This window comes from Rhopilema esculentum, chromosome 19, assembly GCF_057945365.1.
Source record: "Rhopilema esculentum isolate cy_ngs chromosome 19, ASM5794536v1, whole genome shotgun sequence".
Taxonomy (NCBI): Eukaryota; Metazoa; Cnidaria; class Scyphozoa; order Rhizostomeae; family Rhizostomatidae; genus Rhopilema; species Rhopilema esculentum.
The window spans coordinates 6,205,390-6,222,081 of record NC_142833.1 but is presented as its reverse complement, the minus strand read 5'-3'; the positions used below and the strand labels follow the sequence as shown (position 1 = coordinate 6,222,081).

The 16,692-nt window shown below is 36.3% G+C and overlaps 1 protein-coding gene across 5 annotated transcripts in view; it reads left to right on the top strand.

Annotated features, from left to right (window-relative positions):
• LOC135688287 (uncharacterized) overlaps window positions 1–16,692 on the top strand; it is a 54,092-nt gene that overhangs the window by 19,117 nt on the left and 18,283 nt on the right. For 4 of the 5 annotated variants that reach the window (XM_065205063.2, XM_065205065.2, XM_065205064.2 and 1 more), the window contains 4 exons: window positions 644–716; window positions 5,577–5,708; window positions 10,048–11,553; window positions 12,955–13,003. In XM_065205063.2, the coding sequence (XP_065061135.2) occupies window positions 5,706–5,708; window positions 10,048–11,553; window positions 12,955–13,003 (1,558 nt within the window). In that variant the 5' untranslated portion in view covers window positions 644–716; window positions 5,577–5,705. Of the gene's footprint in view, window positions 1–643; window positions 717–5,576; window positions 5,713–10,047; window positions 11,554–12,954; window positions 13,004–16,692 lie in introns of all 5 variants that reach the window. The other variant, XM_065205068.2, reaches the window with a different exon arrangement.

Below are 16,692 nucleotides of genomic sequence, written 5' to 3'. Positions count from 1 at the left end.
GCCCATGTAAATGGTTTCCGACAATACACAATTCAAACGAAATGTCGTGGTATACTACACTAAATTTTATAAATTGTAAATAGTCGCCCATGCCCCTCTCCGAGCAATGTAGTTTATGTAATCTTTACGTAATGTACAATCCAACTGATTTCTATAGACCTGGTTTTAATTCGCTAAGGTGAGTTTGATGCCTAGATATAAATGTCTAAAGGTATTTCAAAGTGAAGATGAAGCCAAGGCAAACAGGTATTCGACCTCATGTTAGGATTTTCTCAATTTAGTTTTTGTATGTTTAAATGTTTTGAAATTGAAATAAGATAACGATTTTGTTGAATAATATATAGATTTACAATGATAGCTAAACAGCATATTTAGTTTTTCTTATTCAATTTTCATTTTGCGAGGGTTCTGTTTTGGCAATTTGATATTTTTTGCTTTTTATGAATTAATGGTACGTTCCCTATCATCATTTTTGAAGAAAACTTAAAGAGATTTGTTTCTCATCATTATCAATATCTTTTTGTGGCACCCCAAAACTGATACAGGATTACAAAATCATTTCTATGTGGTGCACCTATAGGTCGTGGCTAGTGTATCTATAAGTCGAATTCTATTTATATCTGGTGCTCATTTTATTTTCTAGGAATAGAGAGTGAATTTTCTAGTAAAAGCATACAAACAGGTCCTAGATGTGGAAGTCCAACTGAAATAGAGTGGTAGGTTCTGCTTTAATATGTTTTCATATCTTCTCCAAATAAGTAAACTGGTTTTTAGTGCAGAATTGGAAAAGGTTTTATTTGTAATCATTTATTTTGAGTTTTATTTGCAGCAATGATTACAAGCTAGTACCTTATTCGAGCCAACACTTTAAAAGAGTTATCCGTACCTGTTAGTGCTTGCCTGGGTTTTGTATATGGTCATTGCCCGTAGATTCGAATCCGTAGATTAAATAGACAGAAATAGTTAGTTCTAAGAACTGGCTCTTAAATGCAACAAACAGCAGCTAAGTGCACTTTTTAATGAAATTATTATAATTGGTTAATTGATTAGCTAGAATTTTCAAGTAACAGAATAGACTTTAATAACATGTCGAGTTTTGAGAAAGTAACTGAATATTTTCTTCATAATATGCAACCATAAAAATTCAGAAATCTACTAAGATTCCATACTAGCCAGTTTTACTATTCACGTGACAAAAGACCTTTCTTCTCTAAATCAAATCTCTCACAAAAATCAAATTTAACAGGTACGTTGTGTGTTTTACTTCATCCAAAAAACGATAATGTAATGAGCGCATAAATTTAGTACCAGAATGAAATAAATTTAGTTTTGATAGTTTGATAGTTATCACCAGAATGAAATAAATTCTGTTTTGATAGTTTAAAGTAACTATCAAAACCATATTTGTTTCATTCTGGTACTCAGTTCATTCGCTCATTATATTATCAAATCACTCATGCCTTCGAACAGAATTCCGACGTATCGCAAATCACGTGACTTGGAGCCTTAACCAATTTTTGTTTCATGGCAATAATGAAGCATTTATGATGCAGTTATTATTAAAGGATTTTGCTACAGTAATTTATAGTTAATTGAATAATTGCATTACTAGTGCTTCAAAATACTAATTACTAGTGTTATCATAACGCTCCAACTAGCTGTTTACAATGATTACAATATTTAGTCTATTATTAGAATTTCGGCGACAGTGCTACACAGTACTGCAGTGTACGTATATTTGTTCAGCCGACTCATATAGACACGAACATTATATATTTGTTCGGCTGCTGTGCTACAGCGTAATGAAGAATACGCCTACGAATTCAATATCAGCAGCTATAAAATCAGTCATCTTAAATCTTACGGCCAACACACTGCGCTAACTGGACACTGCGAAGGAGCATGATTGCTTCATGTACTAGATTTTCGAACAAGACATCGTACTTCGTAGATTTTTTGCGGAACATTTCGTTTATTGAAATCTTGTCCCAAGCTGCTTTATAGTCCAACCAACAATATTCTTGTATTAAGCTTATCGGCTTATTTAATACAAGTAAATTGCTCAATAGTGTTCCTAAGTAATGGTGTCACAAAAATATATATTTTAAGAATTCTTTAGGAATTCGACCATAGGTATAACCCGAAAAAGGTGTATCAATTATCTCTGATAATGCAAATTGGGATATGATCACACGAGCTCAGGTTCTTTTCTTGGTCTCTGCTCATAACATCATGAGCCAGGCAAGAGCTGCGTAAAGATTAGCGAACATGAGAACTTTCCTTAACCAAATCTCACCCAATTTTGAACATATTTAACTGATATTGCATTTAGGATGAATTTATGATGTTCTTACAGATTATGTGGTCAAAATCAAGAAATTCCAACTTAGGATTTTTGTTGTCGCCTTATTTGCACTCTCGACACACTTAAAAGTCAAACAAATGCATTTTGTTTAAAAGCAGGGTTTCAAAACCACAGGGCCAGAAAAATTACGTTTTTAGACTTTAGGAGAGAGATAAAATTTATATGATGCCAATCTGAATCTTGTTTGACTATAAACATCTTTTGCTATCCTAAGACGTAATTTGTATATTGAAATACAATTTTATATAAAGCATTTCAAGATTTTTATAATTTTATTGATCACTGTTTCCCTATCATCCCTATCATATCTTGCACATTATCATATCTTATATCATTAAGGACCTAAACAAAGATCGAAGAAAATGATTATGGAAGAGACAATGTCTGTTTTATTCTTGTACGAAACCATGAAGTCCTGTAGACAAAACATAACCTCTGGTCAATTCATTTGATTTTTTATTGTCGTTTTGTCGGTTATCAATCAGTTTCTTTTTCATCTGTTTACCTAACACAGCGCACTTTTGCACACAGTTGACAAAGTTATTCACAACACTTTTACTTGAAACTAAATTTTGACAACATCGATAAGAATAGGAGCTAACAGGAAGAGGATGAACTTTGTTTGTAAACTGGACTTTTTAAAATGAAGTGATAAAATGAAAACATTTGTGATACACAAGCTTAGCAGATATGTTTCTCTTAAGTGAGATTTGAATGTTTTGAGCTGCAGCTAAAAATATTACAGTGGTTAAAAAATTTACATTTCAATATGGTTTAAAATAGTATTGGTTATCTTATTGTTTTGAAAATTTGCAATGTTATCTGATATTAATAGTCTGTGATGTTCGATTTTACAAATTAAACATTTTAAAGCAACCTGCAAAAGAGTTAACAAGTGACGATAGAATTCAGATGGGGTGTATCAACTAAACAGCTTATAGATGGCTCGAGAAAACGGTAGGTAGTGAATGTCACAGGGCCAGGCTTTCCACAGAACCAAAACGAAGTAATCAGCTGTGAATGATGTTAGCGATCTTGATATGAAGATTCTATGCAAATTCTGTGCAGATTTGGTGCAAATTCTGGGTAGATTTTGTTCAGATTTTATGTATATTCTAGGCAGATGTAGATTCGTAGATTAATTTTGTGTAGATTCTAAACTTTTCTACGTGAAGAGACTGTCAAAGTTTGCTTATTATGTAATGAAAACTTTAGATAAGGCTTAACAGAAAAACCGGCGGTCAAATGGTTGACTTAGAACAAAAAGTTGTTAAAGAATCACAGTGTTGTTTTCTTTCCAAATCTTCAATAATACCAATATAATTTTTTCTTATTGGCCAGTTGAAGCATATACACTTTTTCTGGGTTCATGTACCAAATGCAGAATCACCCTTTTCAACAGTGTATACTTAGCAGTAGTGACCAGAGTTGTTGTTGACTCAGCGTAGCTTAAGAACCATATTTTGTAGCAACAACATGCATGTCCTTTTGAAACTACCAATGAAGAATGTTTTATTGTGTCAAACACGCCGGGACATTAATCCGAAGATCATCTTTGTTAAATGGCTGCATGCTGGCCATCTTGTTGTCATGGTAATGCATTCTGACTTCCATTTTCTTCTCGGAATCACGAAGACAGTAAATGGTTTGTTTTGAGTGTGAGTTTTGTTGAAGACTGAGGGGGAGTTTTCTTCCTGGAATACTGCTTCTATAGATATCAGATTGTCGTGAATTTAGAAATGCTACTAGGACTTCCTCTTGGAGAGGTAAAGAATATTGAAATGGTATTTCACCGCAATATGTTTTATCGTTTTTTTGATTTGTTACTTATGAGATCATGGGATAATAAGCCAACTAGCCTTTCAGTCATACTGTATTCTGGATATTGTATTGCATTAGTGGTTTTTTGGAAAACAGGAGCCTTTTGATAGCTGATAAGCCTGTCCTTTTTATCTCTTGGAGAATGAAACATTTTTGAACGTTTAGCCAAATGTTCGAAATCTTTTACTCAATCACTATTATGCTGTTTCTAAAGAAAAAACCAGAAAGAAATGACAAAAATGTTCCCGCGAAGCATATTGGATTTTTAGATTTGTACTGCGGTTTTGAGCCGCCATTTTGTTCCAAATTTTTATGGCATAAGAGTCCTTGGTTTCAAATCTCTTTTATCTAAATGTATACTGAATTTCGTTTTATTTTGAACTTAATCTGGTGTGCATTACTTATTCTCGACAACCTAATCTCGTTTTATACTACGAAACTGCTTTTTTACAATACAATTTGACGCTGTCATTATGGCTTGAAATCAACGGAAAAAATCAACGACAAAAGTCCTGGGATTGGCCTGCAGAATCAATCTTTTTCCTTAGAAAGTTTCTTGTCAAAAAACGTTTCTTGTTAAAAGTTTCTAGTTCTTGTCAAGCCTCCCCCTCCGAAAAGCGTTAGTTTTTGAGTAAACCATCATAGCAGTTCGACAGAGGTCAACAGGACATCACCTGAGCTATAGGGCAATGTTTTTTATAAGGGAAGAGGAGCATAATTGTGGAAATTTGCAAAAATCTTGTGTTTTGACCAAGACAGTATACGAACTATGCAGAGGCACATCGCAGAATCTTCTAACATGCAGATGATTCTCTACCCGACAACATTTTTAAGGATATAAACAAATGCGATACAATGTAACGATTTTTCTAATACCTGTGAAAGGTGTTTACATTTGTTTGATACTATACTCAACTGTTACGCTGCACATAGCCTGCGTACAGACTTTGCAAGCAAGGGAATAGACACCAAGTGCTAAAAGTTGATATATTGAAGAATCAGGAAAGATAGAGCATTGAGTGGGGTCAAGAGAAATAACCGCATTTGGGATTTGGAAGAAAATGTTGCTTTTTAAGCATCACAGTGCTACTTAGTTTCTTTGTGTCGCTCAGTTTGTCGTTCTTCAAAGATGTGGTTTTTCTTATATTGTTACCAGCTTTATTCCATTTGTTTAACGGATTGGTCCGTGACTAAACCCATTGATACGTCTTTTAAATATCATTTCTCCTTCCTCTATTCATGAGTTCATAGATAAATTGCGTGACATTGTTATGCTACTGTACCAGCTTTAGATTTAATATGGATATTACAACTTTTTGTAATCGTGGTTTTGTTTAACATGTACAGCATTTTAATGGGATGAAAGCATTGACATGTAATCGCATTCTAGGCAGTGTTATGATTACAACCGCGGCTCGAGTCTCGGTGGATAACACAGACATTGCTGATGCCCCGACGTGTGTACACATTTGCAATGCACAGTCGCTGAACAGTCAATATACTACATCTGAAATCCTGAATGGTGAGTAAGTACAACTAATTGTATCTTTTGCCACAGTTTTTTTGTACCAAACTTCCAAGGGAACAAACTGTCTTTGGAGGACATTTCATTTAAATTTGATAAGAATTCTTTGTAACCTCTTCCAGTGCAAGGCCCACGGAGCATATTACAGATTGAAGGGGCTAAAACGCTTTGAGGGGGCGAAACATGCTTAAAACCAAGGACAGGGCGATATTTTGTATAGTTCAAGGTACATTTTGGAAATTATTTGGGGGGCTAAAGCCCCTGAACCTCCCCGTCTTACGCGGTCCCTGTTTCTGTGTGTTTGAAGGCGATTAAACATATAAGAACAAAAACGGGTCCGATGCCTGATTTCCTTATAGACCCCGGTAATGGGGTGTGGAGCTCTTTTCCAATTCTAGCTATTGTTTTTTGATAACTTTTTAGATGGTTCACTTGTTCTGTTCAAAAGCTCCAAATCATTGCTTGTCGGGCGTTATACTTTACAAGAGTAGGTAAATGTTGGACTTGAAAGCTTAAAACTAAACTTTTGCAAGCACTTCTTCATTACAATTCAAGAGTGCAATGCCTGTCTCATCTACTAATTATTCCAATTGACCTTTGGCTCGAGAACGTTGTTTTGCATCGATTATCTTTGCAAACACACGATAGATAGATAGATTTATCTTCAGGCTGCGGTGTAACAACGCTTTCTTTGTCGCAAATTTTATCGACGTAACTGGAGGGGAAGCAAGAACTTTACAGAAATATGTTGGACGTGTCTTAGCAATCTTGTTAAAGATTTCTTTAGACTTTTGTTACATGCTGTTTACGTGCATGTCGGGAAAAGATAGCTGTCCTTCAAAGAGGACTGATTCAGATATCATTAATGTTTTTATATTACAAGATTTACAAATCTTTTAGAAGTATTAACATTCCATTCCATTCTTAAAGTCTTAGAAGTAGTAATATTACCCGTCTTAAACAGGGGGAGAGGGCGTGGTCCAAAAGGGCGTGGTCTCTGACACACCTTTTGTTCCCTCCAAATTATCCCAGGCTGGAGCCGCCCCTGGTGCCTGGTATATGGTATTACCTAAATGTAGCATAAGGTACCTGAAGATCTGGATGGGATAAAACAGTTAGAGATAAAATGGTTGGTTATGATATAACGATTATTCATTGGAAATTGTCGTTTACCATATCACAACTAGGGACTTTACAGAGTCCCTTTCATTTGATAGGATACTTTTTGATACTGCATGCAGATACCTTTTGCAGAAGCTTTAAATTGCTTCTATAACCACTAAAAAGATATTCTGCAAGAAAGTTTTAGGCTGCACGGATTATTATGATGAGAGAAAATTCTCAAAACACATTTTTTGTCTTCTGTTTAGCAACGGATGCTTGACATGTTCTTACGCTGTTCTTAATTTGTAGCAAATCAAGCCTCCATGCTCCTACAAACCGTGTTCTTTTAAGGAAATAAAACGATATGTTAAATTTTCTTGTGGTTCATCCCATGCACAAAATAAACCAAAATATTGTCACATCCCCTCAGATGTACAAAGAAGTGTTTTGTCTCTCTTCAAAGGGTTCAAGGGACAGCTGGGCGGCAAATGCCAAAATACTGCGTCTTTAGGAACCGATTACCTTTGTCATAGGTCAAGTGGGTTTTACCACAACCCATAGTTCATCATTTTGTTTCAAAAGTTTGATTGATGTATTAAAAAGTCTTCAAGATCATTGATAGACGCTTTGTGTCATCAACGATGGTATGTTATGAGATTTACCACCGATTGGTTGCATCTATCGAAAGTGCTTGGTAGGAAAGCGTCCTCTTTATAGCAAATGTGAAATGAGGACAAATTGTGCCAAAAGAAAAAAGGCATCATGAATAAAAAAAATTGTGCATTGTCAATGTGTACATTTGGAGAAAATATTGCCCTTTGGTATCACCGGTGTCCCCCAAGATCCCCAAATATCCCCTGGTATCTTCCGGTTCATGCACCTTTGCTGAATTGCGTTTTGGACTTGACACGGAAGAACATTCCATGAATTTGGCCAACAAGTCTCCCTATCAACTATATTTCCAAGGGTATTTGCTCACATTGAAAGATACCCTTGTCTAAGCAAAACACCACCAGGGCTCAGTTTTTTTGCTGCCATATTGAGCTGGATATTGAACAGCTGCAACAACTTTTACTTCAAAATTAAACACTGGAGCCGTATTGTCGAGAATTTATTTCACAATATTCAACATTAACCGCAATAATGTCAGAAAATATTACAGTAAATGCTTTTATTTAAACACATAAGTTTCAATTATACCCTTTTTGTTGCTATTAGAAATACTGACGCCGTTGGTATTTCCGACATGCACCTAAACAAAACAATCCTTGATGAGTTTAACAAAACATGTTTTTTGTTTAGATAGTCAAATTACAGATATTGAGTCCTTTTATCACTCCTGTTGATTGCAGGAATTCAGGACCCTTCAATGGTATTAGGGAGTTGATATTTTTGCTACCTTTAGCTAGCGTTATTGCATTTTATTTGTGTAAAAAAGGCCATTGATTCTTTTTGTCAAGGGAAAATTTTTATTGCCACGTAAATGCTATTTGCAAGATTCTAGCAAGCTATCAATCTACTTAGATTAAGTTGTATTCCCCTACTTCGAGCTCTGCTTAAATATACGCTTTACTGAAGTAAAGTGTTCCAAGCATTGAAACAGACTAACATAAATGCAATGGAGTAATCCTTAGCCACCAATTTCATCTAGAAGGCAATACAGAGGCGATGCTGGGATAGTTTGTTGCAAGGGGCTAATCACTCTATGAAAATCTCGTACACCTTTGGTTGAATTCCAATGGTTTCATCTGAAAATCCCTGGAAATCCTTTTGTCTTTCTGCAAATATCGTGGTTTTTTCAAGAGTGAATAGCCCCTCCGTTTGTTGCGATTGAATTTGATGGTTTCAGCTATTCTCTCTTCTGCTTGAATTTAGAGTTATTAATTCCACTACTTTCAACAATGCGGCCTTACCTAAAGATTCTTAGCTTATAGCTGTATCATAATACATATCCTATTATCAAAACCTCTAAAATCAATTGAAGATTACGGTCAATGAGCAGAAAGATGCTAATTGTCAAAAAGTAAAGATCTCATAGAAAAATAGTAAAGATCAAGCTAAATATCTTGAATAAAATATTTGTAGGCAAATGTCGAACAACCGAAGTAGGAGACATAAAAATGAAAAATCTCTGTATGCGCTGCTGTGTTCCAGGTCAAATGTCAATTTATTTAGTAGGAGAAGTATTCAAAGGATAAGGGTTCTCCTACTAAACCACTATGCCAAAGATTTTGACACTTGTTCTGGTGTTGCCCTCCAAATGTCAATAGAAGAAATTTGGGCATAAACACCTCAGTCGTTTCCTTGTCACCTTGAAAGCAAAGTTCTTGTCCCGATGTATAAGCTATAATACTCAAGGTACCAAAACCCACATACATTCGAGCGCTGAAATGAAAATAAGAGTGGAGATGCAAAGGGACTTCTCACAAATACACTACATACACATTATATATTTTGTTACTTTTAAGTAAGACCAAGGCAATGAAAAATTCTAAATTGGCTATATAATGAATGCATTAGTTGTTATTTTGCAAAATATGTAACCATTTAATTTCTTGAGTGAGAAGGAAGAACCGCAGGATAGGCTGTCCACCGGATTCCGTGAATCTTGCAATGAGTATAATATAAATCCGAAGATAGAATTCAGGGACAAAGCAAAATGGCAACGAGAATCCAATGTAATAAGATAAATTTTCAAGATGAATTAGATCAAACGAATACTAATTTTTCGCCCCGGCATACAGGGCTTAATTTCCTTTCTTGTTTAGCTTCACCAAACAAAAATTGTCCAACATTGCCCATCCAAAAGTTTGTTGCTCTTCACCGTTGAAGGACATCAGATATTGTGTTGTCTTTAGGATTGATTGCTGTCGCTCTATTTGCGACAACAGTTTTTGTATTTGGATGAAAGGGCTTACCTTTCGCAGTTGCACCCTGGGCTAAAGGTCTCTTCTATTGGCTTTTAATTTCGATTGATTTTGATCTATGTGTTAAAGGTGACCATTGTGGAATATGAGTTACGTGCCCTGTTGTACATTTTGTCTCAAGTGTCAGAATTTGGGTGCCCATTTAATCGATATGTGAATTAAAATCCAGAATGACCCTCTGTTGCGAAAGTTTCGGTTTACTTGTCGTGGGCCCATTCAAGAGACTGGGTTTCTAGATTCAAGAAATTATCTAAGACCACAGCTTATCAACACACTTTATGCAATAATTTTTTTGATTTTCACAGGCATGTGAACCGTTCATGATGTCGATGGAAGACGAGGAAGTCGTGTACTCGGGACGAGTTAAATTCAAAGTCGGCCTAATAAGTAGATGGTCTACGGTTTTCTGCACTCTGTGCGAAGGTCTTCTACGTGTTCATGAAAGTCCGGACTCAAGTGCAGATCCCATTCACTGTTTTATGAGCAGCAGTAGCTGGATATCCGCTCAACGAGCTCAAGCGAATACTTTCTTTGTTTTGAATGAAACTGATCCAAACTCAGTTGGCTCGAAAATATTTCTATTCGATACAGAAAGTGCTGATTTACTTCATTTATGGCTTCACGGATTCAAAAAGGCTGGTTGGTCGTCAGCTATAAAGGGAGAAAAACTTAATTATCGTACGCGTAATAATTCGGGACCTAATAAAGCCTATCGTGAGTCCGGATTTGGTGGTAGTTTAAGGGGTACAAGGAGCCAATCAGAACCTACATTTTTTGTGACCGGTCGACCGAAAATGGGTGGTGATGATATAGACTTGGATAATAGCTATCGCTGGATTGGGCCTAGAAGAAGAAGAGCGAATTTAACTTCTGTTTTCTCAGATATTGATATTTCAACAGAATCGTATGCAGAAGAAGCGAGCAGTCAGACAAGAATGGACCTGAATATGAGAAGTTACGAAACAGAAATAAACGATCGCATCCATACCGGTGAAAGAGCAGAAGGCTCATCCACTACTTATCTTCAAGGTGGTCGGAATGTTGACAAGTCGAATGAACGGGGAGCAGGTGGAAATGGCCGAGGAGAGAACGGAGAGACAGCGAATGAATCTGGGCATTTTGCTTCTCTTTCCAAGGAGGAGGACAGTGTAAATACCTATGATATGCACGTTAATTTTGTAAATCGAAATAATAGTGAAAATATCGAAAATACAACTGGTAACAAAAGACCAGAAGTCAGTAAACATCATTCAGAACCGAATATTTCAAAAAGTTATTTGCGACCATCAAGACAAGGGCGTTTCGATTACTCGAGAATTTTCTTTGATCCGACTTTGTCACCAGACATGAAAGGGAAGCTCATGGAAGCGGAAAGTAGGACCCGTAAAACATCAGTGACAAGGAAAGGAGAACATATTCGGCTATCGGAGAGTGACGAGCACGATATAGCAGAACAAGCAGCAAGCTCGTCCTATATAAATACTGAAAAAAATGAATCAGCAACCACACTGGAAGTTACGAATGTAGATACTGGCGAAAAAGAAAGACTTAACGACAATTTACGACAGCGTAAATGTAGCAGCGTCGCATCCGATGGAATCGCTGATTTGAACGTCGATGTCGATGGCGATTCGAGTGTATTCCATCCAGGTATACAAGGTTCTCCCATGTCATATCTAGAAAGCGGGTATTGTTCAAAGGAGAGTTTATCAACCAACGAGAGCTTGGATCAAAGGAAATCGTCAGTGAGCAATATTGATGAGATCAACAACAACAACGATGAGAAAACTGAATTAGAAAATGAAGCAGAGGTATGTAGTTGCAATCACTTTTTATAAAAATTGAACATTCTGGAGTTAAATTGTGAAAATGACAGTGGCATAGAAAAGCTGTGAAAAGTCGGGAAGGGGAGCTGGGGAGAATGAGAGGGGAAAAAGGAGAAGTGGGAGAGAAGGGAAGTTGGGGGAGAGGAGGAGGTGGGAGAAGGAGAGGTGGGGAGATAGGGAGGTGGGAGAGAAGGAGAGGTGGAGGAGAAGGGGAGGGGAGAAAGAAGGGGGGAAAAGTAGAAGGTTTATGGGAATGAAACAAGGAGGAAGAAAGCTAAAAGGAATAAAGGAAAAGGTAGAGTTGCTTGATTTACGATCAAAGCTATAAGACAACGAGTTTTTTGTGTAGTGAACATTTTCACCTTGTCCTCTGACTTACATATCAGGGGATGTCGTGTTTCTAATAAAAAATATTCTAATCGTTAACTTGAACGTGCACTTTTATTGGTAGCCATAATCGAGTTTTAAAGAGAAGAAAACCCATCCCTCTCTGTACACATTTTCTTTTACAAGTGATACGAAAATCCGTCTGAACATCTAGGTATCCAAGAAATTTAGAATATGATTTAAAATCTACGAAAAACAAGATTATCTTTGCATAATGTTGTTTTTATATTTGACTACCCTCTCAAATAAAATGTCTTAACTCCGCGCAATTTACATACTTTTAAAACAACGAGCACAATATACTAATAATCAATCTTGTAAAAGCGTCTTAGTCTAATTTGTCTGTGCTATTGTCAAGGCATTTATCCTTTAAGCCACTCGGTCTATGCCGAATAAAATGCCAATATGCCATCTATATCCTTTTATAAAAATAAGTATGCTTGTCTGCTATATCTGCTTGTGTGAAGTAGTCCCTGTTATACTCATCAGAGTTTTATTGTGGTTTATCGACGCTTTGAATTGGAATCCCAATTCATTCCTAATTTTGTTCAAAATAAAATTTCGCTCTGCCATAACTACATACCTGCCGAAAAAGTTTGTTTGCAACGGTATCGGTTTCTTCTGAAGTAAATTTTTTGAAAAATCGAATATGTTTGAAGTGAGATAATGTAGCAACAACAAGATAAAGCAACAACAAAAATGACAGCATTAATAAAATTAATATCAACAACAAATGTTAATTAAAGAAAATATTCGAAAAATTGTTTAAGTAGGTGTCCTCCGCGCGAAGATTTTGGTAATTCATAAATAGGGTGGCCGAATGAAACATTTTATGTCGTCTCTCTGACTTTTTGTCATCGAAAGATAACAGTGTATTTCAAGAACTTTAATCTTGCAATGAATTGTATACTGGAAATTTTTTACGGTTAACATGTTGAATGCTCATTGATTTCGTATCTCATTGATACGTGCCTTTGATTTAAATGATTTTCTGTCCAGGTCGCAAATGAGCCGATGGAATCACAACAAGTTTACAATCAGCAACATGGTAAGTTCCTTTTTCACTTGTCATACTCCTCCTCCTTCAGTATCTTTACCACTTTAAAAACTTCAAAGGCATAGGTCCAACGTTATTGCCTTTTATGTTTGATTTTCCTAATAAACTAACTTCGGGGTCAGTCACAGTGGGAAATATTGCTGTACACTTTTGCATGCTTTTCTGTATACAGTAAGGTACAGTCTGTCTTGCTTCCCATTCAGTACTCAATTTGAAAGAAAATATAGTACAGTTTGACAAATATTAGGGGATCCAGCCCCCTCCAGCCCTTCCCGCTCCCGACGGCCGTGATCTTGATCTGTTTATCATATTGTAACTATTGGCTTTTAATTTCGTATACGAGTTACTTTTGTACTGGATCTATTTATGTTTGGTCCGAATTCATCCACAAATCGTCTTGATAAAGGATAATTTCCCAAAAGCAGAACCGGCAAATCGTTCAGCCTTCGCTAATATTTTGATTGTTAAATAGTTGCTATTGATTATAAACTGACAAACTTTTAAAGTAAACGAAAATCATGCTTAAGTTATTTTATGTAGATAGAAATAAAGCTATGGCAATAAACCAGCAACATTTACCTTTATCCAATTGCGAAAGATAAGGTTAGTAATTAAGAAGACTGAATACATTGACTAAATTTAATGATTTAATCTTCTCGTTGTTATAACCATACAAAAACAACACACAGAGTCAACATCGCCCAGGGTGTCATAATTGGAACGAGCTTCTGTATCCTCTTATTTTGATGGACGTTTTACCTAGATATTTGTTCCAGATGATGTCACAATTAAGCAACAAGAATTGTGATCTTTTGTGAATTCCAAAAGACGTATGATATTTATTTAGTCGATTGTCATTGACTCCTTCAAAGTAACTTCACTCTGACGAAAAAGCCCAGGGAAAAAACAAAAATAAAGACAACGAATTTGCTAGTTTTGGGCACGTTTTTGTGTCAAAAAGAAAATGCTAAGATTTTTTCGCTGGCATCCACCAACAGTGAAGGAAATTAAGGTTTTCGTTCGGAGGGGCTCAGGCACAAAGAAGAACGGGGCATCCCCAAGACGCCCAGACACCGTCCATCTCTATCTGCAGCTAAACACGAGTAAGATCAAATTGCTTGGTAGAAGATCATTGAACTTTCAGCAAAACAAGAATGATAGTAATTAGAATTTAAATGTCCATCAAATTGCAAGAGTCTCCATCAAAAGTTGCAGAATGCCCTGCATTCTAAAGCTATATCATTAGAAATCTTGATAGACTTTTTGGAATCACCACATTATAAAAAGGCACTTGCTACCATTTTAAGGATGAAAAATACTATCATTCACGAGGCACTGAGCCATCAAAACGAGGCACTTCGATAATTTCCGCCGAATGTAATTGATTTTACTTTGAAAAATGTAAAATCTCAGAGAAATCATTATCGTGGCTAGGAGAATCTTCCGCATTCTCTAAAAGGTTCACGGTGACCATAATGACACTACCCTTGTGTCATTTCCACACGAGAACTCCTTTTTTTATCAATGCTAGTGGAATCCATGATAAATGTCAATTCAATTAAGCATATGCTATATTTATCATTTCAGCCTTGTTTTGATAAAGGACATTCGATTCAATCAATTGTTAAAGTTTTTGATCACAAATATTACAGTTTTCGTATTGCTGTTGATAGCTCAAAATGACTTTATCTAGCACCGTGCTCCTACACTCATTTTTTTATAAGAAACAAAGGTCGATGTTGAGTACTCCAGTTTCTTAATGGTCTGGAAATTTCAATACTCATTGTTTCTTAAGATTTTTTTTAATCATGATGTCATGAATGATGTTATGAAATATTCGTGACCTTTTTTATCACGTCAAGAGGTTTGCTTCCGCTCTGATGCTGTATTTAGATGTGGGAAGTATATTTTTATCCCTTGTTTGTTAAGTTTTAAGCCAACAGGGCAATCATGTTTTTGAATTTTACAAAATTTAATAGTAACGATTTAATAGTTTCTAAATTTCTTGCCTCGAGTACTGAAGTTTCATAATTTTTTCTGACCGTCCAGTACTCGTTTCTTATAGCCAGTTTCTTGTTAAAAAATGAGTGTATTCTGTCACATCGTGACGTGATATGTGTAATTTCATCTTTGAATTTGAAATCGATAAGGACATTTTCTTTTTCTCTAAACATTCGCTTTCTTTTATTTGTCACTGTGGAAAAGGGGGCACTGCTCCATGTTTTTTTCTCAAAGTTTCTTTGAGATCTCCTGCCAGAACAACAAAAAACCATCCAGTGGGGGAATTGGTTTTTAGCTAAGCACTGAGCAATCAAGAAATCAAAAATAAGAAGTCAGCATCAGGGACCGCGGACGCGGGGTGGGGGCTACGGGGGCATTGGCCCTCAAAATATTTCCAAAATGTACTTAAAACCATACAAAAATCTCCATTGTTTTGATTTTAAGAATGTTTAGACCCCAAAAAATTTTTAGCCCCCACAATCTGTAATCTGCTCCGCGGTCCTTGGTCAGCATATCATAGCGATAACGTTAAAAGAATTGATTGTGCTAAAACCCAATAGCTTCTTACATTCCTAAGACATGTATCATGTTCAGTTCACCAACAGAAACTGTATGTCACGTAATCTCAACTTCTCAAATGACCTTGGTAAATGGTTTCCTACAGTTTGTTGAGAATAATATTCCGCTATAAACGTAAAGGGAGCTTCTTTTATTAACATTCTTGTAATAAGGAAGAATTTGTTTCAGTTATGTTTGGGGGTGAGCGGAAATTATCAGAATTCCCGGATGCGAGTCAGTCCATGCCTGATCTTTGACTACTCAAACCACAGCAACATGGGCTATAAGCCGGACCAATTTTGGTGTTACCGGAGCTAGTGATCATATGTAGAAACCATGCGATCCTCTTGTAACAAGTGGCGTCGCCTGACCATTTTCGCTGGTGGGGGGAGGGGGGGGGCGTTGTAAGAGATGCAAAACCATATTATTTCATCTGAGAGGGAGAGTTCCTTGTCTGTTGTGCGACTGAAAGATCTGGGGAGTGATACTTGTGAAGGAAATGGTGGAAGAATCTATAAAATTGTTGAACTTTGAAGATGGCATGAAAAAGCAGAAACATATTTTGTTCCACTATTTTGCTATCTCGTGCCATCTTTAAATTTTGTGGTACCAAAAGTTTTTTGACAAAAGTTATGAAAATTTAAAAACCATAGCGGTAGACAGTTCTGTTTTGAAAGATGGCTCAGCCTCCCGAGCTCCCTACCCTTGGAAAAATGGTCTGCATAGTTTAAGATTTCCAAAACTGATGTTCAACAAGCTTTTCTAGCTTTGGTATTCGCCATGGCGCTAACATTTGACACTTGACTCTTGAGATGGCTACTATCCACCAAGCCTGTCTTTAGCCATCAACTTTTGTGGTATGTTATAGCAATTCAAAGCAGGCCCAATTTTTGTCGTTGCCACTGTTTTGATTCAGGAGATAACTTCGAATATACAGTCATTTAATTACAAATTCAATCAGGGAACCAAATCATATACAATACAAGCATTGGTTAGCCACTGAGCCCAGAAACATTTGCGTCTTTGTCGGTTGGTTTAGCGCATTCTCTTAGACGATGAAGAAGAATGTAGGATATCCCTTTTAAGCGACGTACCTTTTCTCAAGTTTTGTTGTATGTTTT